This window comes from Aptenodytes forsteri, unplaced genomic scaffold (genome assembly GCF_000699145.1).
Source record: "Aptenodytes forsteri isolate BGI_AS27 unplaced genomic scaffold, ASM69914v1 Scaffold236, whole genome shotgun sequence".
In the NCBI taxonomy this organism is placed as follows: domain Eukaryota; kingdom Metazoa; phylum Chordata; class Aves; order Sphenisciformes; family Spheniscidae; genus Aptenodytes; species Aptenodytes forsteri.
Window position 1 is genome coordinate 480,046 of NW_008794456.1, and position 27,346 is coordinate 507,391.

Genomic DNA, 27,346 nt, shown 5'->3' on the forward strand with positions numbered 1-27,346 from the left:
GAGCCCATAGACATTGTCAGGAGAAGGTGCAATACACCTCTTGCTAAGATCAAAGCCTATATTTAGTCAGCTGAATCATGACTAAAGCTCAAGTAGATGTAGTATAGATGCCAGCACCAGAGCTGGTCACACCAGGATCCCTTTACAAACAAGGGACTGTAAAACTTTCTGTGCCTTTGGCCTGTTTTTGATACCTGCCTTAAGAGCAATATTTAAATGGAAACTGTTTGGGGCAGTGTCCCATCCTTCTCCTTTTCCACAGAGCATAGCGCAATGGGAGCCGAATCCCGAGCCGGGTCCCTGTATACCAGGGCAGTACTAATAATAAATAAGAGCATTACTGATTGTTGAGGGCAAGAGGAGAACACAGAAATGCTTCTGAAGAATCACTTTAAAATGTCAACAGATGCAGCTAGGAATTGCCAGAAAGCTGCTCGTGCAAGCGAAGAATAAGCACGGTATATTTGGGGAGGATACGTTGCATTTTGCAAAGCACCTGTTGGCCACCGAGGGGCTTTGAGGGCCCTAATCCCCTTTGGCAGGGTGTCTTCGTCCATGTCTCCTCCAACCTGCTCAGGCTCAGGATCAAAGGGACAGACAGGCTCCTTCTCCTGAGAAGTACAAATGAGCTTCCAAGTCCTGTTGAGTGAAAACGTGGGGTTAGTGTGAAAGCCCCGACGTGGGTGGCAGGCGGTGGGAGTGGAGGGACCCAGGTTTGCAGGAGAGCCGTGGAGCACCCTTTGCAGAGGACCTCTCACGTGGTTAATGCCCACGCAACTCCTGCGTTCCCAGCTGTGAAATGGTCTGGCAAGATCTCCTCTCCCCGAGCTTAACTTGCTGGAGCAGTAGCAGGAGTCAGGCAGTTCATGAGCGTCTCCCAGAGGAGAGGAGCTCACGAGGAGCCCTCAGACACCTCTGAGCTATGAAACTGTGACGAGGAGCCCCCGTTCCCCCCTGAGAAGCACTATAAGGTGCTTTCTACGCAGTTGTTCGTACCATTATTTTGGCTTGTGATGCTTTGGTTGTAAGAAATACAAATAACCCATCAAATGACAAGTTAGCAAAGCTAACCCAAGCCAAAAAAAAAAAAAAGTCAAAATCTGTAAACTATTTGGAATAATTGGTTATTTGCTGTGTTTGCTAGTTCCAAATCGGAGCACATATTTTACGGCTTATCCTGTTACTGTTAGTTGGAAGAGCTCTTGGTGTTGGATATCTCCTGCTGAAAACGGTCGCCAACCCGCTCTGCAGCCCAGCGTTGCCCCTCGGCGCGTTCCTGCCGTCGTCTTTTCTCCCGGTGTTTGGTGCACGCTCGGGAGATGGCCCACGGCACTGCCACGGGCGATGGGTGAAAACCCTCCCAGACCAATCTGCATGGCAAGCTGGCTTTCCACCGGCTGGGGCTGCGGGGGAAAGCATCCCCAAACATAAACCATGGGGTAGAGAAAAAATGATGGCAGGGAGGTGTGTGGGAGGCTGCCTTTGGGTGGACATGGCTAAATGTAGGCTGATTGAACAGGATGGAAAAAGATAACTGAAAACAAAGTTTTCTCCACTTCTGAGCAAAATTAACAGTACGTTGAAAAAAAAAAAGGTGAAACAGCCAGAAATGGATAATTTCTCTTTATGAATATCTGACAGTTCTCACCCTGAGGGTTAATGGAAGGATAAGCCAAGTCCTCTTGCAGCCTGCCTGTGTGGATGCATGTGGTTTTTTTCCTCCTCCCTCCAGTGCTGCTTTCTGCAGGTCCCTGGGATAGGTTGAAGGAACCAGGTGAAAGGACCAGGTTAACCCAAGGATAACCCAAAGACAGGTCCCTCTTGGGGAAGAGGTTGGAGTTCAAGGACATGGGGAGGTTGTTAGCATGAAAAAGGCTTCCTCCAGCTCCCAAGGCCTGGCAGATGAGACATCCCAAGCCCGGTTTGTGACATGTCCACCCCAGTGCCTTGGGCAGGGCAGGGCATGGCCTCCTAGCAGGAAAATGCAGATGAGATCCCAAGCCCGGTTTGTGACATGTCCACCCCAGTGCCTTGGGCAGGGCAGGGCATGGCCTCCTAGCAGGAAAATCTTGTTTTTTCCTGCCTCCCGGGCACTTCTGCAGCTGCTCCTGGTCTACGCTTGTAGGTGATGGAGCCCGTTGGGCAGCGGAGGCTGACATGCCTCCCCGGCGTGGGGATGGCTGGCACCTTCCTTGGGTGGTGGGTGGCTGGTGGGCTTCACTGCAGCCGTTGCATTGCAGAACCGCCCCGAGGATGCCTCCTGCAGCAGCGAGCTGCTCAGTTTCCTGCCTGGGCATGCTGACCTCTGGAGCAATGCTAGACGGAGCAGCAAAGGGATTTAGGATGTGGTTGGAAAACCCCCAAGGAGCGCAGCTGCGGTGCTTAAAGACATTTTTGTGTTGCCCAGCTGTTTGCCATGGCCTCTCCGCCGGCGTGTTTTGCGCCCATGGGAGGACAGGGCTGGGCTGGGTTAGTTTGGTCGGGTAATGAGCTGAGCTGACCAGGCTGCCTTTGCACTGGAGCAGATGAGGATGCTAATACCACCCTCTCCAAGGCTGAGATGCTGGGTGTCATCTCCTGCAAAAGCGTGGTAACAAACAGCTGGGGAGCTGCATCTATAAATGTCCAAGCTGTTTCTAGAGGGATCTTCTCATCCCAGCTGCAGAGCTTTCCCATAGCAGGAAATCTGCCTCCCAGATGTGAGGTGCGAGTACGTTTGAGACTGAGGCAGTGGCTCAGCTTCTTTAGAGGTAATATTTATTATTGCTATAATTATCTATATTCCCACAGGGAAGAGTGGGTAATCACTACGAGAGCAAGCATAAGTATAAAGACTTCAGTTGTCCCATGCCTGCTCTGCTCTCCTGGCTTTGCTGTCTGGATGTTAACCTGTCTGTGCCTCAGTTTCCCCCACCTGTAGGGTGATGATAAGGACTAAGTTTCACCAGAAGCCAATATGTCTGTTGTGTGGCAACTTCTCGGGTTTCCAGAAGTTTCTCTCCTTTTGCTCCAGACGGAAATGACCATTTCAACATATTTTGTGAAAACTGGGTTGTGCTGGATAAGCCCAGACTCCCGCTATCCCCATCTGGGAATGCATCTGATAGGACGGGCTTGGAGTCGCAGGAAACCCTGGGCGGCGGGGAGAAAATCGCTCTGGCTCAGCCTCCCCAACAAAAATGAGGTTAAAACTGGTGCATTCTCCCCCCCACCCCGCCCCGGATGAAACAAAATGAGATTGAAAACATCCCGAGAGCTGCCGGGATGACACAGGTCTATATTTTGGCATCCGGAGGAGGGAGGAATTTTAATACCCTCAACAGCAATGTGTGTAGCCCTGGGTGAAAGTCCTACATGGAGATCAGGCACAGCTTAAACCTCCTTCCCTATTATATGGAGGGGGTAAGTCAGCGGCGGCTGCTGGCTCTGCTGATCCGAAGGCCTGATCCAGAATGCCCTTAAGGCTGCGTCTGAAGAGCCTCATTGACTTCAGAGGGATTTGCGCACCCGATTGAAGTTAAGCATGTGTCTGAGTGCTTTTGCTGTGTCCAAGCCATAATCCCAGAAATGTTTCAAGTGGGAAGTTGCAGCCTGCTGGTGAAATTCTGGTTTTAAAGACTTTTTTTTTTTTTTTTTAAATCTGAATTTCTTTATTTTTGGAAACGGACGTGCTTTTGGCCGTTAGACATTCCTCTCTTCCGGGATGCCCCCCTGGAAGGGGCTCTCCTGCTGCCCCTTTCCCGGAAAACTGATGAAATGGTCCCATTCAGGCTCTTGCCTAGTGAAATCATAGAATCATAGAATCATAGAATCATAGAATCATTGAGGTTGGAAAAGACCTCTAAGATCATCGAGTCCAACCGTCAACCCAACACCACCAAATGGTCCTGGACCCTCTTCTGCTGCTCCTGTATTAAATGTTGACCTTTCCATTTTAGCAGAAAATGCCAAAGCTGGGCACCCTGGAGCTTGAAAGGTCTTGACTTTATCTCAGTACTGAATGGGAAAACGTTTGCAGTCCTGACTCCAGCCTCAGGGCATTTGGGATGCAGGTGCCAGCCCACGTTATGGTGGTCCCTGCTCTACGGGAGCTGTGGTTGTGGGGGAAGAAGGCATGAGCAGGGATGGGGAGACAGCAAACCTTCTGATAACCATGACAGTGGCTCACCACATCTGAGTAAGCTTCTCCCCAAGCAAAAATTTTAGCTGTTAGTCACTTGATGTGAAATTTATCCACAAGCGATGCTCAGCCATGGGCGTGTGCCACACTGCAGCACTCATGGGGTCCATGCAAAAGTTGGAGAGGGCACGCAGGATGCTTGAGGTCCCTCAGCCATCTGTGCCAGGGCTCAGGGCACAGACCCCGCCTCTGAGGACCGTCCTGTACCATGCCCAAGACAAAACACTGGAGGTGATTTTGGCTATCGCCTGGTTGGTAAATGAAATCCCTGAATTCAGTCACTCATGTGGTGGAGCCATTGCTTTCCCTGGCTTTCCCATTTGCAGGCAAATGGATTAATGTCCTTCGCTATTAATATTCCAGCTGCTCCCCTTGCCTCCTCGGTTTTTTTTTTTCTTCCGCCTTTTTTTTTGTAACGTCAGTAGAAATCAGCAAAAATATCTAACCAAATTCTTTGTCTTGGGGCTGCAGAAGATACCATGGGTGAGTCGTCAGATTAGTTTAAGTGCTTTCTTTGTAACTCAGTACCTGTGGAATGTCGTAGTAAAGCCACGATGGTCAGAGCGTAGCTTTTTAAACAATAAAACAGGGGAAGCGATGAAAGGCAATTTTTTTTTTTTCCAAAAAAAGGGAGGCAGCAGAGGCCTCAGAGTTAATTTATGTAATATTTCTATTAAAAACAATGTCTATTCAAGATAGCAATTTAAAGCCTGCACTGTTGGCTTAAAATATAAATCCAATAAACCTCTATTATGATTCCTCCATTAGGTCAGTGTGATGGAATTTTGTGGACTTCTAAAATAAGACATCATTATTTTTCAGGAATGCTTCATGAATCACAGTCAAAGCCCCTTCATCTTTGCTTGTATAAATTTCAAGAATGGTGCTCTTATAAAATATATACATTTGCTGAAGCCGGCAGCCGGCCGCCTTCTTGGAGCAGCATCCTCGGAGCTGGAACCCAGTTTGCATAGCAGATGAGGCAAATGCTCCTTCATGGCATTGCGGCTGTGGGCTGTGAGGTTGTGAGGCTTAGGCTGTATGAGATTTGCCCGTTTCTTTGTATAATATCAGTGAGAAGAGAGCTACATTATTCCTGAGAGAGGTGCAGCACCCGAGGACCATTTTTTTTTTGGTGGAAGTCTATGCATTTTATGCACTTACTTGTTTGCCCGTGTGCTTTGTTTGGATGGGGAGGTTGGGTAGTGCTGGGACACAAACCAGGAAGGCAATCCCCATCCCAAAACCCAGAAACCCCAAAACCTTCCAGGCAAAGCCTAAACCGGGGGCTGAGTTTAAGAGCAGTCCTCATGTCCTCCCTGAATTTCAGGCTGTCAGGACCATGTCAGCACAAGAGTTAGTTTGCCTCATCCCCTGTGTGGTCCTGCGCTGCGGTCCTGAGAAGACCACCACCCAAACTGGCCAAAACCTGCCCCTGGCCTAAAAATGCTGCATATTGCTTCTTGTGAGCTCTACCTCGTCCTCCCATGGAGAATCACCCTCTCTGCTGGCAGGTCTAGGTCCATGGTGTTGCTGTGGCTGCAACAGCTGGATTTGGGCTGGAAGCATCCCAAAAGCACCTTGAAACCAGGGAGTGAGTAGCTGCAGGCTGGGTTCACGATAGCTTCATCGCCTTTGCAGGACAGAGACCCACCAAACCCAGGCTGTGCCACGAGGTTGGTGCACGGGGCAGAAGTTCACCTCTAGCAATTATGGGAGGCGGTGCTGTCATTGATCATCGGGGTTTGCTCGTGGAGATGCGTAACTTTGGTATCTCTTGCTGCCAGGAGGAAGAATTCATTGACTGGTGGAGCAAATTCTATGCTTCCACAGGAGAGAGGGAAAAATGTGGCTGCTATTTAGAGAAGGGCTTTGACACCCTGAAGGTAAGTGGCCTTGGCTGATTCTGGCTCACTGGACCTGCACTCTCCATGACATTTTTCCACAAGCTTTGATTTTTTTTGAGTGTTTAGGCTTCTTTTTCTTCCAGGACAAAAAAAAAAAAAAAAGGTCATTTTCCCCTGAGAGCAGGTACTTTTGTTTTAGAAAATAACTATTTTGAAAACTCAGTTTTCTTTGTAAAATCCTTCCTGGTAACTTTCTACTTTGCAGCCTTCAAGGTATTGTCACTTTTCTAAGTGGCAGAGGAGGTGGGGAGCGGCCACCCTGAAAAGTGTTTGGGAACAGCAAGGAATGCCAGAGATTGCTTAGGGAAGAGGGACATTTAGGTACCCTGTTACAAGAATTGCTAAAATTAACACAGGAGCCCAAATAGGACTAAAATGGGGAAGACCTTGCCTGGTCTTAAGGAAAACGTTCCCAGCAGGAAGGTCTCTTTGGCTGATGAAAAACCCTCTGCGACACCTTGGCTTAGTCTGGGTCTTCCGTGATGTGCTGCTAGTTGTTGTAGGGTTGCTCAAGCTCTGTTCTTCATCACTGTCCTGGGGGGGGCAACAAGGGTGACAGGTCCCAGGACTCTGTCCCAGTGGGTGGTATTTCCCCCAGACCAAGGAGCTTGGGTCAAGTCTTGTCCCAGATCGGTGGGGACACGCTGCCGGTCCCCCTCTGCCCGGGAGCAGTCCCTGCCCTCGCCCCCGTCTCTCCCTCCCCAGGTCTACGAGACGGAGCTGGAGAACGTGGAGGACTTCGAACATCTCTCCGACTTCTGCCACACCTTCAAGCTGTATCGCGGCCGGTCGCAGGACTCAAATGACGACCCCTCGGTTGTGGGGGAGTTCAAGGTGTGATGGTCTCTCTTTCTACCTGTACCCGGCAACGCACTCTGCTGGGTGGAAGGTCTGGCTGCTGAGCGGGATGATGCCAATTGACTGTTTTTGGGTAGGAATTCAGTGAGAAATGGGCCATTAAAGTAGACCACTGGGCCCAGTCTGAACAACCTGCCTGTGCAGGTCTGGCTGCTGTATTCCCAGCAGCGAGTGCATTGCATGCTTCAAACCCAGTCCAGGCTGCGTCGTCAACCTCCAGCAAAAACCCATCTGGAGCCAACGCTGGATGTAAGCGATGGAGCATCTTCTTTCTCCGGGACGGTGGTGGGAGCACTGAAGGTCTCTCCAAGCCGGTGCTCAGTGCTCTCCCTTTGGAGGTGTCTGTCCAGTGCAGAGGAGCGATGCATCTTTTGCTCTTTTTAACCTTTAGCCTCTTTGCAAGAGAAGAGGGATTAAATTTTTCTAGGTGGTTTTTTCTTTTAATTCCTGCTCTGACTCAGCACTCTCCTCCCCCGCACAATACCCAGAGACTGATTCCTGCCACTTCACCGGGAGGAAATCAGCTCTGGTGAACAAAAAACTTGTAAATTTTTGCATTTTCTCTCTCCTCCTCCCGTCCCTCTCTTGGGAACCAGCTGCCTCGTCCAGGAACCCTTAAAACTGTCCCTGCAGAGAAAGTCTCAGCCTTAAACCCTGAGGGGACTGATTCTTAGCAAGGGTCCTTCACGCCTCTTTAATAGCACAAAGGCTCAAAGGACAGTGAAGTAGAAGAGGTAAAGGACAAACAGGCTGGAGTGGCCCTGTGCAGACTTATAACAGTGTGCATCGATGTTCAGGCAAGGGATGAATGATACAGGCAGCTTGCCACCCTGCTCCTGTCTCCCTCGACCGTGAAGAGCCTGACAGGACATGGTCTGGTCTAGTAGACCAGAAGAGGGTCAGGACCTGGGCTCTGTCTCCAGCATTGTAGTAGCTGTAGATGCCCCATCCCTGGAAACATTCCAGGTCGGGTTGGACGGGGCTCTGAGCAACCTGATCTGGTTGAAGATGTCCCTGCCCACGGCAGGGGGGTTGGACTAGATGACCTTTAGAGGTCCCTTCCAACCCAAACCGTTCTATGATTCTGTGATTCTATGCAACCATCCAGACTGTGGTGGCAAGCCTGCTCACACGAGACCCATCTACGCGTGTGGATGTGCAAGCGCAGCTGAACACGTTTGTCCTTCACAGGGTTCGTTCAGAATTTACCCTCTCCCGGATGACCCGCGAGTCCCAGTGCCACCTCGGCAGTTCCACCAGCTGCCGGCCAGAGGACCCCAGGAGTGTCTTGTCAGGGTCTACATCATCCGGGCCTTCGACCTCCAACCCAAGGACACCAATGGAAAGGTATCCTGCTGGGGAAAGCTCTGGTGGCCTTCAATGTTGGCTCACGGGGTGGGGTCTTTCAACAGGTCAGCCCTAATTGATCAAAATTTGCATATATGGCTTAAAATTTAGAAACAACAGTGAGAGCAAAAATGAGAAAATCTACCCCTTCTTTCTGCCTCCATTGCAACATCTGGGAATCCCAGGAGCCAACTCTTCCTCCATCCTGAGGGATTTTTCAGTAGTGCTAGTTAAAATAGCTAAATGAGTTTTTTTTTTTTTTGCCTTGGTGCCAAAAGAAACAAAATCATGTCTTTCACATGACTGCTTTTTGCAAAGCTTTGCCAGTCTGGAAGAAAAATTCAGTGCAAAAAGAAAATTGTGCTGGTTCAAAAAGAAAATGTTAATTTTGTTTCACTTTGCAAAAAAAAAAAACCCGTCAGGGAAAAATCCTTCTTCACTCTTTGTTCCACTGGAAAATAGGGAAAAAGTTAGAAAAAAGTATGGGAAATATTTTGACGTGAGCAACCCCCCTGCTTTTTAATCTGCCCAGTTTTTGAAAATGGACTTGGAATGAAAGTTTTCAATTTCTTAGAAATCTCCTGTAAGAGACTCAAAAAGAAGGAGTAGAAAAAATGCTTTTTTTTTTTTACACTGAAAACCAAAACCAATCCCAGTTTGACCCACAGACTTCCCCCCTATGCTGTGATGTCTCCTAAAGCTCATCACAGCCAAGGGGAGACAAAAGGAGAGCCCTGGATGCCCGGTCCATCCTCACGCTGCAGGCCTTCCCCGAGCACTGCTTTTCCATCCTTGGCTTCTTAAAAAAATCTACAGGTCAAGGAAAAGTGATGAGGAACTTGGCCTGGATGTTTTTTTCAGGGAGCATATCTAACCAATATCTTTCCCATTTGTGTTTTTTTTTTTTTTAATTTTATTTTTATGTGAGCTGAGTAAGATGGTGGGTCCCTCTAGGTACTGGACTCAAGCTGGGTGACATCTTTTAGGTGAAGTGTTTTTTTTTCCTTCCCCTGGCAAAAATGCTGACTTGAGTTCATTTAACGACTTTTCAAATTTATGCTCGTTTCCCGGAATAGTTTTAGTTGTGAGAGAGAAGCTTAAAAACTTGCTAAAAATGTAAAAATATCTGATACAATTTTTAGATGCACAATGAGCCTTTAAGTTAAAGTATGCTTCCATTTTATTTTTTTTAAATTTGTTGCAGCATCTTGGAAATGAATGGTTTTGAACCACATTTTTTGAAACAAAATGATTTTCCTTTGACATTTTAGTCCCCTACATTTGTAAATCTATTTTTGAGTAGACCTCAAACTTAAAAAATGATGACCTCGATGGAACCCCAAAATAGGTGACTCAGATGAGAACGGGAACATCCTGAGGACTTCAGAGCAAGCCCAGTCCATCGAAGAAGCCATAAGTAGTTTTTTTCATGCTCTTCTATTGCTTTTCCATCCCATGGGCCTCAGAAGGGCTTGGACTCTTGTCCCACACTGCTGACTGGTCCTTCGGTCATCCTCAAAAAGGAATTGCAGTGCAGGTAGCTCTTGCTGATGGTCACAGATCTGTAGTAAGGAGTTAACGGTCAGACTGTCCTATCCGTGAAAATAGGCTTTTTTCAAGGGCGGTGGAAGATCCTGCTTGCTGGGACAAGGGGAGGCAGAGTTATTCCTTTGCCATCAATATTGCTGTGCAATGACTCTTTCTTGCATTTATTTTCATGCCCATCTTTAGTGCGATCCCTATGTGAAGATTTCAGTGGGAAAGAAATCCATAAATGACCAAGAAAATTACCTCCCCTGTACGCTGGAGCCTGTCTTTGGAAAGTAAGTTTTGATCCGGTTTGGAGTCCCTGCGATTTTTTATGTCATATTGAGGGAATAGGGCTGGGCCAGCCAGAGCTTCCCATTCCAACCTACATTCCAGGTCAAGTTGGACAGGGCTCTGAGCAACCTGATCTAGTTGAAGATGTCCCTGCTCATTGCAGGGGGTTGGATGAGATGACCTTTAAAGGTTCCTTCCAAGCCAAACCATTCTGTGATTCCCATGGCATGCTCTCGCCTCATGTCCAACCTTGCTGAAGTGAGCCTGGCCTTGGCTCGACCACCATCCTACCCACCATGGCTCGTGTTCATCTTCTCCCTGGGACTTTTGAGCCGTGGAGCATGGACTGGGTCTTCTCTGTCGTCAACAGAGACGTCAGGATGGTTGTTTAGACCTGAGATTCCCTTGTGGAGGCATCTGCCTCATCCCAGTGATGATAGAGAGAGTCTGGGGAAACTCTGCTCCTCATTTAGGCATTTTGGTTAAAAATGTGAAGAAAAGACACAATGAATGGAGGCCTGTTTGATTAGGCTGCGGCATGGCACACCTCAAAATTGGATGCCCTGAAAATTATCTATAAACATGATATGGGCTGGTTGAGCTGTTTGCCTTGCAGTAGGGCCACAAACTTCCGATAAAAGGCAAAAGATAACATTGTTTTCAGAAAAAAGTGTTCATCTGAGCCAGAAAGCACCGTAGGGACCAGGCAAAGCGGAGGGAGGTAGAGGAAAACCTGGTGCTCAGCCTCCGTGTGCCGATAGGACTTTGGTCTCCCGGAAAAGCTGGGATTAGACGTAGGGAGTTATGCGTCAGCACAAACAGGGGTCAAGCCCTACTCCACACGACGTCCAGCTGGTTTTCTTGGGCAGCTCAGGATGTCAGTGCCGTGACATCTTCTCAACAAAGCAAGACAGAGTGGGAGATACACCGTCTGCAAGAATGGAGCAAAGGGGAGAGGGATGGCGAGGGTGATACTGGTGAGACCGTGGAGGACAGCGTGCGTTAGACAAGCCGTTTCCTCCTCTTCTGCCAAAAGGAGATGGCAGCTCTGCCTTTCCTACGGTGAATGCAAAGTGGTTGCTCCCCATCTAGCACGAGGCAGCCCTGGTCTCCGGTGGGCCAGGACCTGCTGCCCTGTCGCAGAGCCCACAGCCAGACCCTGGTGAGCTCTGCTTGGCAGAGCAAGTCCTCCTTCGCCAAGCCTGGCTCCTGGCCAGAGGCCGTCTAGACAGCGCGCTGCACCTCCCACCCGGTCTTTAAAGCAAGATGTAAAACCGAGGTCCTGGCTGCTGGCGGCTATTAAACGTCTCGTTTCACGAGCTTTTCCCTGGGCGGCTGGCTGCCATCCAGCTTTAGCTAATTACTTTCTGCTGACCCCAGTTCCTCCTGCACTCTTAATTGGTGGCATAATCACTCACTTCCCCTCCTTAAAAGCTGCTGTGGGGTGGGTGCTGGCGGTGGGGATGGGCACTGCCTTTCTCCCCGGCACTGCCTGCCTTTCAGCAGCAGGTGGAGGGGTTCCTGCTAGTGCTGGGTCAGACCTGGACTGTCCCGCTCACCCTGCAGCACCACCTTCCTTATCGCTGACATCCACGAGCGCCGGCTCGGTCTGGATCGGGGTGTTGTGTTTTGGTGGGGTCTTGGTGCTTTGTCTCTTGCCGTCCTTTGTTGGAAGAGGGAGAGGATGGTTTGCTCTTGCTTTATGTTATGTCAGTGCGTGGACTGTGGTGTAATGATGGCAGAGGAGACAGCACAGAAAAAAGGTGCTTCGAACTGGGAGGAGAGGACAAGGAGGCTTTGGGGGGTTAGTCTCACGCTGACCACAAGCTTGGCCCGGGCAGGCTTGACTCCTGGTTTGGACATTTGCTCTTTGGGCTCAAAGAGCAGGTGGTTTTCCAAAGCTGTCATTTCTCCCCCTTTCAAATTCCATGGCAATGATGACTCCTGACTCTCGCCTGCGGCTCTTTTCCCTGGACATTGCAGTGACCACCGTCATGTCCAATTAGCAGATGGAGAAACTAATCAGGGGCAAAGTTTGCTTGAGAGTAATTCAACCAGGCAAAAAGAAACCCAAAGCGTGCTTGCTTAGTGCATCCACAAGCTACGCCAGTACAACACAGGACCAATAGTACTGGACCAACGCGGCGAAGATGCGCAGTGGGTGTACCGTCCCTCCCGCACTGGTGGGTTGGGACGGTGTGTGGGTCCGTTTCCCGTGGGGCACTCAGCAGCATGAGCCTCCATCTCATGGGTATTTCTTGGCTCCCGTTGCACAGGATGTTTGAGCTCAGCTGCACTCTGCCCCTGGAGAAGGACTTGAAGATCACGCTCTACGACTACGACCTCTTGTCGAAGGATGAGAAGATTGGGGAGACCGTCATAGACCTGGAGAACCGGTTCCTGTCGAAATACGGGGCGCGCTGTGGCCTCCCCCAAACCTACTGCGTGTAGGTACCTCTGTGAGCTCAGGCAGTGGGTCTCTGTAGCTGCCAGGGCTGTGCGGTGCTGAGCTGGCCATGGGGACCAGGGTGATGCCTCAGCCCATGGATCTGCTGTCCCAGGGCTGTCCCAGGGGGACCTGGGCAGTGCTGTACTTCACCGCAGAGATTTCTCTAGAGAGACAGATTCACACCAGAGAAGCCCCACATTTGAGGAACTTCCCTGAGCCCTGGCTCTCCTCCAGAAGCGTGAAATGCTTCAAATAACAGAAATTTCCTAGGGGAGATCCTGTTATATCCCTGATGCCTCTCGGGCACACTGTGGTGAGGACACCCTCCATGCACGGGGCCAGCTGAAGGGTGACCTGGTGGGTCTGAGGGGGGCTATCAGGGCACCCCAGCCCTGCAAGCTGGGGCTGAGCGGGGTGTGGGACATGCAGCCCCGTTCACCAGTGGGCCAAGGCGAGCACAGACTTGGAGCTGGCTGCACCTTCCTCAGACCAGCCCTCTTTGGTGTAACCCTGCTGCTGCCCCTTGTTGAGGCTGGAAGATGTTTTATCACGTGTTGAGCTGCTGTTTTTCATCCTGTTTGGTTTCAGCTCTGGACCCAACCAGTGGCGAGACCAACTCCGACCTTCCCAGCTGCTTCACCTCTTCTCCCTGCAGCACAACTACAAGGCCCCCACCTACAAGTCCGACCGGGTCATCTTCAGGGAGCAAGAGTCATCCTGTTGGTTTCAGCTCTGGACCCAACCAGTGGCGAGACCAACTCCGACCTTCCCAGCTGCTTCACCTCTTCTCCCTGCAGCACAACTACAAGGCCCCCACCTACAAGTCCGACCGGGTCATCTTCAGGGAGCAAGAGTACATCCTCTCTGAACTGGGTAAGGTAACGGGGCTGCTTCGGTGTTGCAAATGGCTTTCCTTTATGCAGAGCAATGGATGGAGTTGGAGGTCATGAACAGATCACGGTGGGGGGTTATCATGGAGGCCAGGACTGGGTGATGGGCACGTCCCCATCCTCCTCACCTTGCTGTCCAGGTTGGCTCTGCACCTTTCCCAAGCTTGGCTCTGCCCCGAAGGCTGCAGGTTGCAGTTGGATCTGCACCAAACCCCGGAGGTGAACCCAGACCTGCAATCCAGCCACGTTAACTTTGGCCTTGAGTGACTGCCCTTTGCTGCCTGCAGCAAACCAAATACATACAGGCTGGGAGCGGCAAAGGCCATCGCAGCCAGAGAGGCTCCAGCCTGATCTTCCAGCTGCTGCTTGGGCTGGAGGAGCAGTTGTGCCGTTTGCATCTCTGCGTTTTGGGGCTGGAGTCACTAGAGGGAGACAATATCATACACACAGTGCCCAGCGTATCGCACCACGGCTCGCGCCTCGGGGGCGAGGTGTGCTCTAGCTGGAAGTGCAGAATCAGCCTCTGCCAGCGAGGGGAAAATATCACCGAGTGTTGGGGAGGCATTTTCTTGTTTGCACAAAAAAACCACCAACACTGACACCTGCAATATCCTGGGCATCAACTCATGCCCGTCTGACTGGCATCCTTGGGGGCAGAAGTTTGCCTTTTAGAGAAAAGTCTGCTTTAAAGCATGGAAGGGGTGTTTTGGCCCAGGGAGGAGGTGAAACCCCACTGTATGGCCCAGGAGCTGCAGTTTGACTTTGTTAAGGCCACTACAGTATTGCAGAGCCATCAAGGAGGACTTGGCCTGCAGAGGCACAAGACGGCACAGCCCAGGGCTGATCCCCCTCCCTGCTCTTGGGAATCAAGGCACAAATTCATGGTTCTCCTCTTAGGAGGAGGAGGAGTGGGGAAGCAACGGCTCCTTTGCAGCCTCTAGTTATGCGAAAGGTTTTCAGCAAGGGCTGGAGAGGTGTTAAACCTAGCGGGGTCTTCCCCCCTCTCCCAGCCCCTGCCTTTCACCTTCCTCTGCTTTAATGGCAATCAGTTCAAAAAACAGAACAAAGTCTGATGCTTGACCTCAAGGAGATCTGGAAACCAGCTGTGTTCGCAGAGCAATGTCAGATCTGAACCTGGCGGTATAAAGTGAAGCTATTAAACACGAGAGCATGGGATTTACAAGCACTGCACCCGGACCATTATTCTGTAACCCCCACATTTGTTGTTTTCTGAGAGGGGCTTTTTCTTTTTCCTGTGCATACACACATACACACACACGCACACACGCCAGGTTTCCACTGCTTGGGAAATAGCCCATATGTCTGAAGTTAACCACTTCAAGATATTGCCAAGAAAGGAGCTGGGATATATCACCTGAAAGTTGCAGAGCTGTAATAATATTTATGGAGCGCATTTCATTTCAAAGGTCCTCGAAGGTGCATGGCCTTGAAACGCTGTGGCTGAAAGGCAGCGTCTTGGGGGTAATGTCCTCCACCAGTCCCAGCATGGCTTGTGGGGATGGGGAGGCAGGAGCAGGCTCAGCCGAGGCCAAGCTGGCCATCCTCGGTACCTGGATGTAACAAGGGATCCCGAATGCCGGGACAGAGAAGGCAAAGATGTCCCTTATGGATAGGTCTTGTCTGACCTATTTGTGGAGGGATTAGGGTCTGGCGTGGAGCGGGTTGAGGAGGTGGAGATGGTTTCAGGTCTGCTCATGGACGGCTCGGTGTTTGCTGCGGCTGTTGTGCGCTGGTCCGTTTTGATGAAAGACCGCAAATACCCCAATGGGAGCAGTGAGGACCGGAGCAGGGACTAGGGCTGGCCATTGAGCCGTGCTGGTGGTGCCTGCATGGCCATCCTTTTCCTCTCATTTCTGTCTTTCACCCTGAACCCAGCAGAGAAGAAGCGGGACCCCTCTCTGCCCAGCTGAAGATCCTGGATGGTTTTAAGTGATGGGATTAAAACAATATCCATCACATGAGTGCTTGCAAACTGCACCAGACAAGACCCTTTCATCTCCTCTCCCTGAAGAGCTTTGATCACACGTTAGATAAACCTCTGCTGGGGGGTGGGAACGGCAGCAGAGCAGCAGCATGGGCTGGAGGGCTGCTGGGGACCCTGCAGCCCCAACTGCTATGATTTTAGGCAACCTGAACCCTTGAGCAGGATCAAAGACCGGGCTCTCCTTTCCATGTGCTTCAACTTGGGCCTTGCAATGTTTCACTTGCTGTGATTTGTGGGGGGGGGGGGGGATGGACACGACTTGTACGAGACTCCCCACAGGTCCCTGTCCCATTGCACAGCGGTTTGCCCACGTGTCCCACCGGGAACAGATTGCCCTGTGTCCCGGAGGGTTTGTGATGATGGTGGATTTGCAAACGGAGGCTGCGCTCCTCCTGCTCGCTGCTGGCTGCAGCGAGGCTGGTGGGCTCGTGCTTGCTCCCTTGCAGAGCTCCCACGGGGCGGTCAGAATCCGGCCCTGCACAGCTGCGGCCGTGGCGTGGCATAACGCTGGTCTTTGTCTGCTCTGTGGCAGAGGATGGCAAACCCCTCAACCCCCACCTGGGGCCGGTGGAGGAGCGTCTCGCCCTGTACGCGCTGCGGAAGCAAGGGCTGGTGCCAGAGCACGTGGAGACGAGACCTCTTTACAGCCCTCTCCAGCCAGAAATCGAGCAGGTGGGTGGTGTGACGTGTCCAGGACAAGACCAAGAGCATCATCTCCTTTCGATCCAATGCTAACCAGGTGGCTGGCTCGCTGCGGAGCCGTGCTGGGGATACCTGCCCCAGGAGATGGGCTGTTCCCAGGGAAGGGAGTCAGCTTACGGGGCAGGGCAGACCGCTGGCTATCAAACACAGGCTGGAGCTCATCTCCGTGGCTGACTTGCTCAGGGAGATCGATTCCAGCCTCCTGTGTTCATTTTCATCAGCATTTGCTCACAGGTTTTTTTTGTTTTTTTTTTTTTTTTTTGGTGGGAAAGCCATTTCTGATCTGAAAGTCTTAGTGCAGAATTATTCTATAATGGTAATGACACTGCAGGCTCCTTTGGCAACGCAGCAGCATGACTTCTGCAGCATGAACCCGCCCTTGGAGATGTAAAGTGTTAGTACTGTTGCAGACTGGATGTTTTTAAGCCAAATGAAAGATAAACGGGCTTCCATCCAAAACCAATCGAAATCCAGGTATCTGCATTTAGCCCAACACCTTTTCTTTGATTAACACATATGTGTAGTTTATGCATTTGAATCAAAAAATGCTGCTTCCTGAAGAACAAAGTGATTAATTATCATCTGTCATACATGTTCCAGTTGCGTTGCAAAGGCAGTTTCAAGAGACCGGCTCTGCAGCTGGTGTAAATGTGAACAGCCACTGATCTGCACTGTTTCAGCCATTTCCCTTCTGTGGTTCATTTTTAACCAGACCACCTCTCCAATGGTGGAGGAGGAGAGTTGCTGGCAGAAGTAAATGCACTGGCAGCAACTCTTAACACCTTTTCATGTTAATTCACCCAATGAAAATGGTGATTAGAGGCAGGACATGGCTGCTCTCGGGTGACCAGTGGGTCTGTGCTGTTCTTAACTGTTTCAGCCATTTCCCTTCTGTGGTTCATTTTTAACCAGACCACCTCTCCAATGGTGGAGGAGGAGAGTTGCTGGCAGAAGTAAATGCACTGGCAGCAACTCTTAACACCTTTTCATGTTAATTCACCCAATGAAAATGGTGATTAGAGGCAGGACATGGCTGCTCTCGGGTGACCAGTGGGTCTGTGCTGTTCTTAAGTGATGGGATGGTGATGGGACACCTGGTACAGGTGTCATGGTCTTGTTGGACCAGCCATGGAGACTAGCAAGGGTGCTTCCTCCATGACACGGGGTTGCATATGGGCAGAGCGATCAGGGTCTGCCCTGCACCGGTGCTTCTAACCAAGAGCATCCACAGGGGTGACGCTGGGTCCAGGGGATTAACCGGTGTGACTCAGTACGTGTTGCATTCGGGGCAGTTCCCAAAAACATGGCTCTGACCCACTGCAAAGCCACAGAACAGGCTGGCTCTATCGGGCTGTTCGTAGTGAGCTGAAAGCCAGGTTGGGCTTTTAAAGTTTTCTGCTGAAATGGAAGATTTTCTTGCCAAAAAGCAAGCAAACCACAAACCCCTCTGTGATGGGCTGATTGTCAAAGGATGGCTTTTTTTTTTTTTCTTCCAACCCCTGAGACTGCACAATAAAATATTTTATTGGCACCCATTGGTGTTTTACAGTAAAAAAGACCACCTAAAAACACCCCCCCCACCCCTCCACCCCCAAGATTTCAGCTGCATTTCTGCTGCTCTCTCCTTGGAAGGATTTTGTGAAAGTGGAATGAGATTCCCCTCTCCTCATCCCATCCTCCACTCCCATGGTCAGAAGCCCATAAACCAGTGGTCCAGCTGGTGACAACTGGTGACACCATGGAAAACAAGTGAGCTGCTTGCTTCTCCAACACCTCCCATGGACCTAGTCTTTAGTCTGTCCCTATGTAAAGGTAGTCAGCCGTGGAGAGTAAAGCCAGAGTGCACCTTCAGCTTATCCAGACCAACCACTTCTATATCGCAAGCCATTAACGTATACACAGCTATCAATAAAATAATTTTAATATAATACTTAATGACACTTTTCCATTAGGGAAACCTCAGTTTTCAACTAAGGAACACTGGAGCACTTGATATGTTCTCTCTCCACTACTAGGTCTTACTGAGGAGGTGAAGGTAACCCAGTTAGGAGGCTCACCAGGCTTCACGTGACTTTCTTTCCATACAGGGAAAGCTACAGATGTGGGTGGACCTGTTTCCGAAATCTCTGGGTCAGCCTGGCCCCCCTTTCAACATCACACCACGCAAAGCCAAGAGGTAACTTGTTTTTTATTTCTTAGTGCGGTGCTGGTTCCAGCACCTTCTGTTTGTGAGGGGAGAGGAGAGGGCTTGGAGATGTCAGATGGGGAGGGATTCACCTGCCTAGCTGAGAAACATCTCTGTGGGCTCATCTTCAGAGAAAGATGACTCACGTCTTAGCTCCTTCAGCTAAATAGCTGAGTAGCACAACCAGGCTGTCTAGGTGGGCTCTGGACCAAGATTTCCACCCTCTCACGTTGCTTTTGTTCCCGGGGCTGTCCAGGTTCTTCTTGCGCTGCATCATCTGGAACACCAAGGACGTCATCCTCGATGACCTCAGCATCACCGGGGAGAAGATGAGTGACATCTATGTCAAAGGGTAAGCCACCCCGCTTCTGCGTCCTCCGGGTACCGTAGCCTGAAGGCACAAGAGCAGCAGTGAAGGAGTTAACATGGCCCTTGCATCAACATTGCTGTGGTAGACATGAACCCCCACTGGGATGAAGGGGCCGTTCACACCTCTCCAGCTATGGATCCAGCTTCTTGGCAGACACGTCTCTGCTGGGCTCATAACCGCTTCACGATGTCGTTTTTCTTTGCATCTCTTGGATGCTTACATGGCAATATTTACAGTTAGAGAGATAAGATGTGGGGAAGCAGCCTAGCCATTGGAGAGAGGGGCACGTAGTCTGCATTTCCACCGCCGGCTCCTTCCCAGCTCCTCTCCCGGGACAGCCATGGGCTTGTTCCATATACATAGGTTGGCGTGTTTGCATAGCTGCTTTTTTTGGAATTCCCTTTTTTCCTTGAAACACACAAAAATGTGGCAACCAGCAGTAACTCCTCTGGCACATTCCCTTCTCTGCCTGACTCCATTTATGTTTTATCTTGTGTAAAATGGTGCAATCCCAGCCAAGGGACTTACTTATTTTGTGCGTTCTTTGGATTTATGGACAGGAAGAGGTAGGATTTTGAAACAGACTGTAAATCCCTTTTTTACAATCCCAATTTTCCTCCTGTAAATCTAGAATGCGCACTGCTTACCTGGTATTCGCATCAAGTGCATTGTTATCAGCTCCAGCTAAGCTGCTCTGTGCACTTCGGGGCTCTGAAGTAGTAGCGCTTGCAGGGTGTTACCGGGAAAGCGAGAGCATCCAGCGCTTGCTGATATCCCTCGCCTGGCTTTTGGCATCCCCAACGACCAAGCAAATCTCGCAGTGCTGTAAATGAGTTAAAAATCTTGCTCAACTTCCTCATCCTCCCCCCTAAATGGCTGCATCACTATGGATGGATCTGGCACACGTGCCAGATGGATGCATCCAGCATCTCTGGATCAGACCTGAATAATCCTATTGGGAGGGGAGGCAATGGTCCTTCTTGTGCTTAAGCATCTGCGCTACAGAGAGGGGATCCTGTGGGCAAAGTGACCTTCACCACCGTGGCGTGGTGCCGCTTTGGTGAGGACCGTTCCCTCCATTCACCGCCGCCTCCTGAGCAGGGGCTGGAGCCTACTTTAGGGTGAACCCAATGGATAAGGAGCTTTTACCTGTGGCTTTCCTTCAGAAGATCTCACAGTGCTTCTCTGAGGAGGCTATTGCCGGTTTATTCTCCATTTTGCCCATTAGGCAAGGCCAGGGCTGGAATCTCAGTCTCTTGGACCTTATCTTTTACATAATACGTAAATCATTGTCGAGTCAGTTAGGCAGGTGAATGAAATAGGAGCTTTTCTATTATGCCTGAGGCAGTTGCCTTTTATTTTATTTAATTTAATCAGTTATTTATTGATAGTCTTACAATAGCATGAAGAGGTCTCAATCAAGTTTAGGTTGCGCAAGGCTGAGTGCAGAGAGACCTTCCCTTCCTAAAGACTTGTGCTGTAGACAGACAAAAGAGTGGTGGTGTAGGGAAATCCTATTCATTAGGAACTGAAGATTTTTTTTTGAGTTAACAGCCCTCTCTGTCACTGTCGTAGATGGAGGATATTTTTGTATTGTTTTCATAGTGAAATTTCCAATAACAAGTTTTACTTCACCAAGAGGACGGACCAACACTGAACCAGGTCACGTGGGAGGTGGGAGGTTTTCGCTCGTCATCTTGCAAGTTTTTCAAGATATTTCAAGGTAAAACCAGTACTGCTTTGAGCCAATTGGACTAGAAGTTTCCAGAGTCCCCTTCCAACCAACCACCACTACTAAGATTTATGTGCTATTATGTGGCATCTCTAAAACTCAGCTGCATCCCCTTTTGGGCTCCTAAATAAACGGATGGCCTGGGTCCTCCAAAATCTTACACTCGTGCTGAGCAAAGAGGGACGTGTGCGAGTTCTGAGAACAAAGTCGCCTCTTAGGTTTAAGAACCTAACTTTGCCTTTGGATATTGCAGATACCTTGAGTCGCATGGATTTAAAAAATACTGGATGAATTAACGGGCTAAAAATCCACCCAGTCCTGTTAAGTACAAAAACATTATCTATAGCTCAGGAAATCTCTGACCTGCAAATTATTGGAGTCTGGAGAGGTGTGTTGGGAAGGTATCAGGATGTGTTTGCCCCAGTCCTGTGCTCTTACCTGGGTGTCTGCTGTTGGCCCCAGTCAGAGGCAGGGTACCGGGCAAGATGGGCCTTTGGTTGGTCAGCATGGCCATTCCTACGTTATGTTTTTAATTCTGGGGCACTGTGACCTGAATCCTTTTGATTTCTGGCATCTCCTTCCTGCAGTGGGGAGGGTGCAGCAAATTCTGCAAGACAAAAAAAAAAAAACCCCACGTGCCAAAGAGGCATCCAAATCAAACCATTTGTTTGTCCTTTTGTTTGCCTGCAAGGAGAGGGCGCTCACACTGCATCCTCCGAGGGTCCCTGCCAAGCTTTGAAGGATGTGGATAAACACACAGACTTGCCATTTGCATCCTATCAGATCAAATCAAATAATCCAGCCACAATTTAAGTATTAGTGTAGCCTCATCACACAATTCCCACTGCCACCAAGCCCTCGCTCTCCGTGTAGCACATGTGCATGTGATGTGTACCGTAGGATGAACTTGAGTAGACCTCCCTTCCCTGTCTCCCACAACACATTTGGGGTGGGTCATGTGCTCCTCTCAAGTGCTGGAGAAGAGGGAATCATTTGTATAGCTGGGCAAAAAACCCTTATTTTCAATTTAAGTGGAAAACAATCAAACGAGATAATTGTTTTCATTAGAGATTCTCTCTGAATCTTCTGGCTTTCCTCCAGAAGGGCTCTAAATACACAAATGGATGTGTTTTATTGTTTTGTTTTGTTTCGTTGATTGCTGAAGACTGAAAAATCTTGGACAGGGAAAGAGGGCAGAATGAAAACCTGACAGTTGCAAAACTCACAGCTGGAAAAAAGTAGTTGTTATGGAAAGTTTTCAGTTTGCCCCTGGACTGGTCGCGGAGTGACCACAGCAAGCTCTTTTAGACCAGGAGGAGAACTGTGCTGCGAGGACCTGTCTCTAAGGGGAGCAGCTGGGGAGCACCCTGGCCACATCAGGGTCTGGCCACTCTGGGATTTTCCTGGGGAAGAACTTCTTGGCCATTTAGGACTTTCAAATAATAATCTTCAAGAACTTGACAGAGAGTAGAGGGAAAAAAATGGCCCTTTGGCCCTTTAGCGTGGTTGCCTCATCAACAGGACTGGCTTTAGGGGCTAACTACAAGGTCAGTTGGTTGGGGTGGCTGCAAAGGAGCTCTCACCAAGGCAGGTTAGAAGCTGATGTGTGCCTATGGATGGGTAAGTGACAACTTCGAGCCGGAGCTTAAGGTGATGTTGAGTCTTTAAATCATCCGTGAAACTCAGGGGAGGGAGGAGAAGAGATTGCAGAGCTTCTCAGGCTGCTACCACCATCACTGGTTCATCTCCCAACACTGCAGGGACTGTTGCATTCCCTCTCAAGTCTCCTACGGGCTCCAGGTTACCCCTACAGATAGCAGCCCAAGGCATCCACAGGGGTGATAAAATAAACTAATTTTATTACCTGCTTATGGCCTCTGTGATGTTGAGTGAACTCCAAAATCCTTGGTGTGTTTCTAGTTTTTCATGCAACGTGTTTACATTTTGCAGCTGGCTGGTTGGCCACGAGGAGAACAAGCAAAAAACAGATGTGCACTACAGGTCTATGGGAGGAGAGGGCAACTTCAACTGGAGATTCATCTTCCCCTTTGACTACCTCCCGGCTGAGCAAATGTGTTACATCGCAAAAAAGGTGAGTGTCCCTGGACAGACGTTTCTACCTTCTCATAGTTGCTCTGGGGTGAAACGCGCTGCATGATCTAAGGCCTGCACAACTGCAGCACCAATGGAGCTATGCAAGGCTCAGCCTTACATTTGTGTTATTTGAAACACAAAGTTGTGGACAGGTGGGGAAACTGGTTTAAAAAAATCCACATTTTGAATACAACATTTGTGGGGTCAGAATTAGAGGAGGCTTTGTGTAAAGAGCCTGGAGAGACTGACCCCCCCAGGAAAGACTCCTCTGGACTGGAGGCGGCTGAATATTGGTGCAGCGGTGTCAAAGTGCTCTCCTGGTTGCATGGGACTTCCAAGATGCCTACTCAACAACAGGGTTACTCCAAAGATAGGAGATGGCATTTCCATGGGGATGGTTAGGTATGCACCTCTGGCCTCCAGCATAGCATAACGGGCATCGTGCTCTACAATAACTTCACAGAAGGGCTAAAGAGGGGTGAAAGGAAGGAGCTGCCTCCAAGTGCCTGAAGGGGTAAGCGGGAGGGGCATGTAGGGGAACATGGGTTGGGATGTACCATTGATGCAGGGATGGGAAGAAGAGTTTTGGTTTGGGATTCAGGGTGAAGATGTCTTTGGTCTAGTAAGAGAGCTGTGTACTCGGTTGGGGAGTTAAAAGTGGATGTGATTTTGGCCCCCTCATTCCTACATCTGTAGTTGGCTATTGCTTTTGGTGTCCCTTAGGTAAGCTAGGGCAATGTGATGATCAGATGTGGACTGGGAGTTGCACAGAGGGAAGGAAACAGGGATGGAGTTGGGGTGCATACGTGGAAAAACGCCGGTGAGAATTGGACTGGCTCTCAAGGAACGCTTTAGGGGAGGGAGATCTATTCACTTAAATTTCCTGCTCATCACCTGGAGATTAAGAGGAGTGTTGTTGGGTCTCTGTGTGTGTGTGGACAGCAGGGACAACCCCCGCTTTCGAGACTTGGTCCTGTTTTGCGGCACCTCCCTGAAAGCTCAAACCCCTTCAGCCACCCAACCCTGAGTCTTCGTCCCTGCTCCCTGCCTCGCCGCTGTGAACTCAACCTCGGTGTTTGTTTGAATACAGACACCTCGTTGCAGTGGGACCACCTGCATCCACAAAGCTCACCTGGGACACCCGTCCCAGCTTGTTCTGTGGGGCCAGCAAGGTCTCAGCACAGCCTGGATTGGAACTGGCACTTTGGCAGGGAAGATGCTGAGCAAATTCCCCATCCCTCGAGCCAGACGATCCCCGCGAGGAGGCCTAGCTTCAAAATGAGTCGCTGGATAGTTAAACTGATTGACAGAATCATAGCTGTACCCATTTCACGCTTCATGTTAAACAAATCAAAAGTACAGTGTGTACTACATTCAATTATCCCCCTTTGAAAAAGCAAAGACCCCCCTATAAACCGTTTAAGAAAATACATCCCACTGTGCTGATATTGATTCCTCTCCGACCACATGTCTGCCAACACTGTATCAGAAAATAAACAGCTTGTAAAACCTCTCTGTAAAGGAAAAAATAATGAATGAAAAGCCATGCTTTGTATTTGTGGGACACATTCCGCTCTGGCAATTTTTGATCTCGCCATGTGCTGTTTGAACTCCAGGTTCATTACTGCTGCTGTAAAAGCCCATGCACCGAACTTTAAACGCAGGCGATGGAAAGTGGAATTTAAATCAAAACGGTCAGATGGCAAATTCTGAGCTGCTAAAAGCCACCTGCGCCCAGCCTTGCTGGTGTTGGCCCTTGGAGAGAGCACTGCTGGGAGGAAAGCAGCTTTCAATTTGCTCTCCTTTGTTTGCTCCACTCACCTCCTTGCAGACGGGAGCTCCCTTTAGCACTGCAGGATGGACCGCAGGAATGGGACATCCCAACCCAGACTGCAAATATTCTCCCAAAAGAGCAAGGATGCCTCTGGGCAGCAGGGTCTCCGCGATGTTTAGTTCTGGTGTGCACGTCTGGGGGGATCTGGGAGCCTGCAAACCCGGGGAAAACCCAGGTGCCACGTGGTGGAACCGGACCCTGAAGCCTTGGGATGGCCAGCGGTAGCCAGGATTGTTTAATCCTTGCCGCAACACTGGAAGTTTTGGGAACTTTATCTCCAAAGCTTCAAAGCGCTGGGATTGCTTGGGGTTTTGAGGCTTCAGTCTTCCCACGGGACACCTCAAGGGAAAGCAGGAGCCTGTAAATCCTGTGAGCATCAATTCAACTTACAGATTGGAAGTGTAGGCCCTTATTCCTGCTTTCTAAACATTTTAACCATTTCAGAATGTTTTTCCATCCATATCTTCTCTTGCTGCAGTAATGTTATAAAGATCTTGCTTCTCCTTCTGAGAAAGGAATTTACCCCATTCTGAATTTCAAAAAAATCCCCAAGAAAGAGGAAGTCCATCTTTGGGACAGCTCTTCTGAAAATATGTAAATGCATGTTTCTTTAACGTCCTCTCTCAGCATTTATTCAGAATTTCCTTCTTCAGTTCTCACTTCTTTTTGTGCCATCTTTTTCCAGCAGCCAAGGACAAGTCAAGCCGTGTCATTTGCACGGCCACAGCGCGCTTGCAGCTTGCCGAGTCCTGCAAGAAGACAGTTTCTTAGGCTGCAAACCATGCAGTCGTTTTGGTGAAAGGGTCAATCCACATCGCATGTTGGAGTGCTGTTGTTTCACAGGGGGATCTAGGGTAGAAAAGTAGATTCAGCGCCCCTGACATGTTTGCATGAAATTGCATATTGACTTAAGTAGGGGAGGAACAGGCAGGTCCAGGTCCCAGATGAGTACAAGGCTCTGCTGCCAGCCAGCAGAGAGAAGAGCAGATGCCTGCAGGGTTTAAACTTTAGATCCCCAGGTCTAAGCCTGGCAGGTCTTGACTCTTGCAGACAATGTTATCAGATGGTCATGGTACAACCAGAGTCTATCGAGAGCAGTGCCGAGATAGGCTGGATGTGGATCACGTTTCACTGGGCACCCAGTCAGAGAGGCGCTCGGCTCCCACGCCTCGCAGGCGCTGTGGAGGTGGAAAATGCATGAAATTGATTTTGAAATGTTCAGCTTCAAGTGCCAATTACAGCGGTAGCTGAATATAGCTGCCAAATCTGAGTTCTAGTGTCCTCTAGGGCAGAAAAAGCTTGACACTGGATGTCTGAGCAAATGTCATCTGCATAAATGAACATTCAGGGTAGAATTTCAAGAGCATCTCAATATACAAGTTAAAAACTATTGGTGCCTGAGTGGACCTGGAAATAAACCACTAAGCTGGAGCTTCCAAGACCTGGCTGGGTTGGTCATATACCATCTGAAAAGCGTTGCATAAAAGAAATTCTAGGAGATGAACATAATGAGTATGGGAGCATTGTTGGCAGTTTCAAATCCATGTCATGCCATGTCATTGGCAGAAACCAGACCAAGGAACATAGCTGTTGTCTTCGTATTGTTCTGCTACTAGACTTTGGTGTTAGGTGTCAACAAGAAAATGAAGTATTGATGCCAGAACATAAAATATTCTGTTTTGCAAAGACAAAGAGAACCATTGGAAGAGGACCCATCCCACTACTGTAGAAGAAACTGCAAGCAACTGTCTGGTTTATTCAGGGGGAAGGTTGGGGCAGCTGTGTTGAGGCTCTTTTTCAAGGAGCTCTTACATTCATTTCTTCCACCTTGTGCTCTCAACTAAAGGGGCCCATCCAAGTTTTAAGCAGATTAATTGCAGCCTACCTGGGCACAAAACCACACTGACTTTGAGCTGGAGGTCTTTGGGCGTCTGGCATCTGGCAGTGGTGGGTGCATGCTGCTCGCATGGCTAGAAGTAGGTGGTCCTGTAGAATAATCCCAGGAATAACCCTGTGGCTGTGAGGTATCGGTGATGCTTGCACATATCTCTTTGAATAATTGAGACCCTGTTTCTGCAAGGTGCAGCTGAAGTCTCCGAGTTTGCTGGCTCTGGCGTTGAATATAACAACAACCTGACATTTGGAAGCATTTTTTCTATAACTGATCCGCTGGTGGCATCCCAGAAATCGTACTAGAGATAGGTCTTCAGGAGCGATATGAGAAAGAGCGAGGTTTGGGGTCTTAAACCCACCTAGAGAGAAAAGTGCAAAGGCATTTGAGGGAAAAGCAGGGAAGAAGGGGCTGTAACTCACAGCTTGTTTTGTTCTATTGCTGAGTGGAGCCAAGAATAAATTCCTCCCTCCCTGGCGTTGAGGCTTTCCCAGCTCCATCTGGTTTCATCGATTCTGGTTACTTTGTCTGCAAATTCATTATAGTGTCCTGACATCTTCCTGGTACTGACAGTTCCGACCTGCAACGGGCCAGACCCTCACCTGGGGCAGATCAGCTGGTGCATTCCTCTGCGCCCAGCAGATTCGCACCAGCTGGGAACGAGGAGCCAGTGCCAGCGGTGGGGCGCGCGGGGACGTCCCCGTTGCAATTGATTTTGCATGGGGGAGGCTCATGCCGTGCAGTGACAGCTCGTAGTGCGATGCTCTAAATCAGCTGAGGGCTCGTGGGCAGCCTGGGCTCCGTGTATTTGTCAGACAAAGTGGCAAGAGTTTACCCTGGAGGTAAGCGTGTGGCCTCTCCGTTGTTTAATTGTTATGAAAAAAATAGCCACGTGTGGGAGGTTTCTGCAACTGGGTCCCTGTGTCATCCCCTTGTTCTGTTGCGGTCGTTGCCGAATCTCCAGGGTGTACGAAGAAATCTCTGTGCTCCGGTTGGTTTTAGTTTGAAATTTTGAGTATCAAGCACTGATTTTTGTTTAAAACAGTTAATATTTTATTAGATTGAAATTTTCATTCCTCTT

General features: G+C 49.6%; 1 protein-coding gene across 1 annotated transcript in view; it reads left to right on the top strand.

Moving 5' to 3' along the window:
• Nucleotides 1–27,346, top strand: part of DYSF (dysferlin) — a 118,199-nt gene that overhangs the window by 73,063 nt on the left and 17,790 nt on the right. Inside the window, exons 42-51 of the mRNA XM_009290710.1 lie at nucleotides 5,968–6,066; nucleotides 6,793–6,921; nucleotides 8,137–8,292; nucleotides 10,024–10,115; nucleotides 12,390–12,560; nucleotides 13,293–13,435; nucleotides 15,990–16,129; nucleotides 18,247–18,335; nucleotides 18,601–18,696; nucleotides 22,397–22,538. Coding sequence (XP_009288985.1) covers nucleotides 5,968–6,066; nucleotides 6,793–6,921; nucleotides 8,137–8,292; nucleotides 10,024–10,115; nucleotides 12,390–12,560; nucleotides 13,293–13,435; nucleotides 15,990–16,129; nucleotides 18,247–18,335; nucleotides 18,601–18,696; nucleotides 22,397–22,538 — 1,257 coding nt within the window. The remainder of the gene's footprint in view (nucleotides 1–5,967; nucleotides 6,067–6,792; nucleotides 6,922–8,136; nucleotides 8,293–10,023; nucleotides 10,116–12,389; nucleotides 12,561–13,292; nucleotides 13,436–15,989; nucleotides 16,130–18,246; nucleotides 18,336–18,600; nucleotides 18,697–22,396; nucleotides 22,539–27,346) is intronic.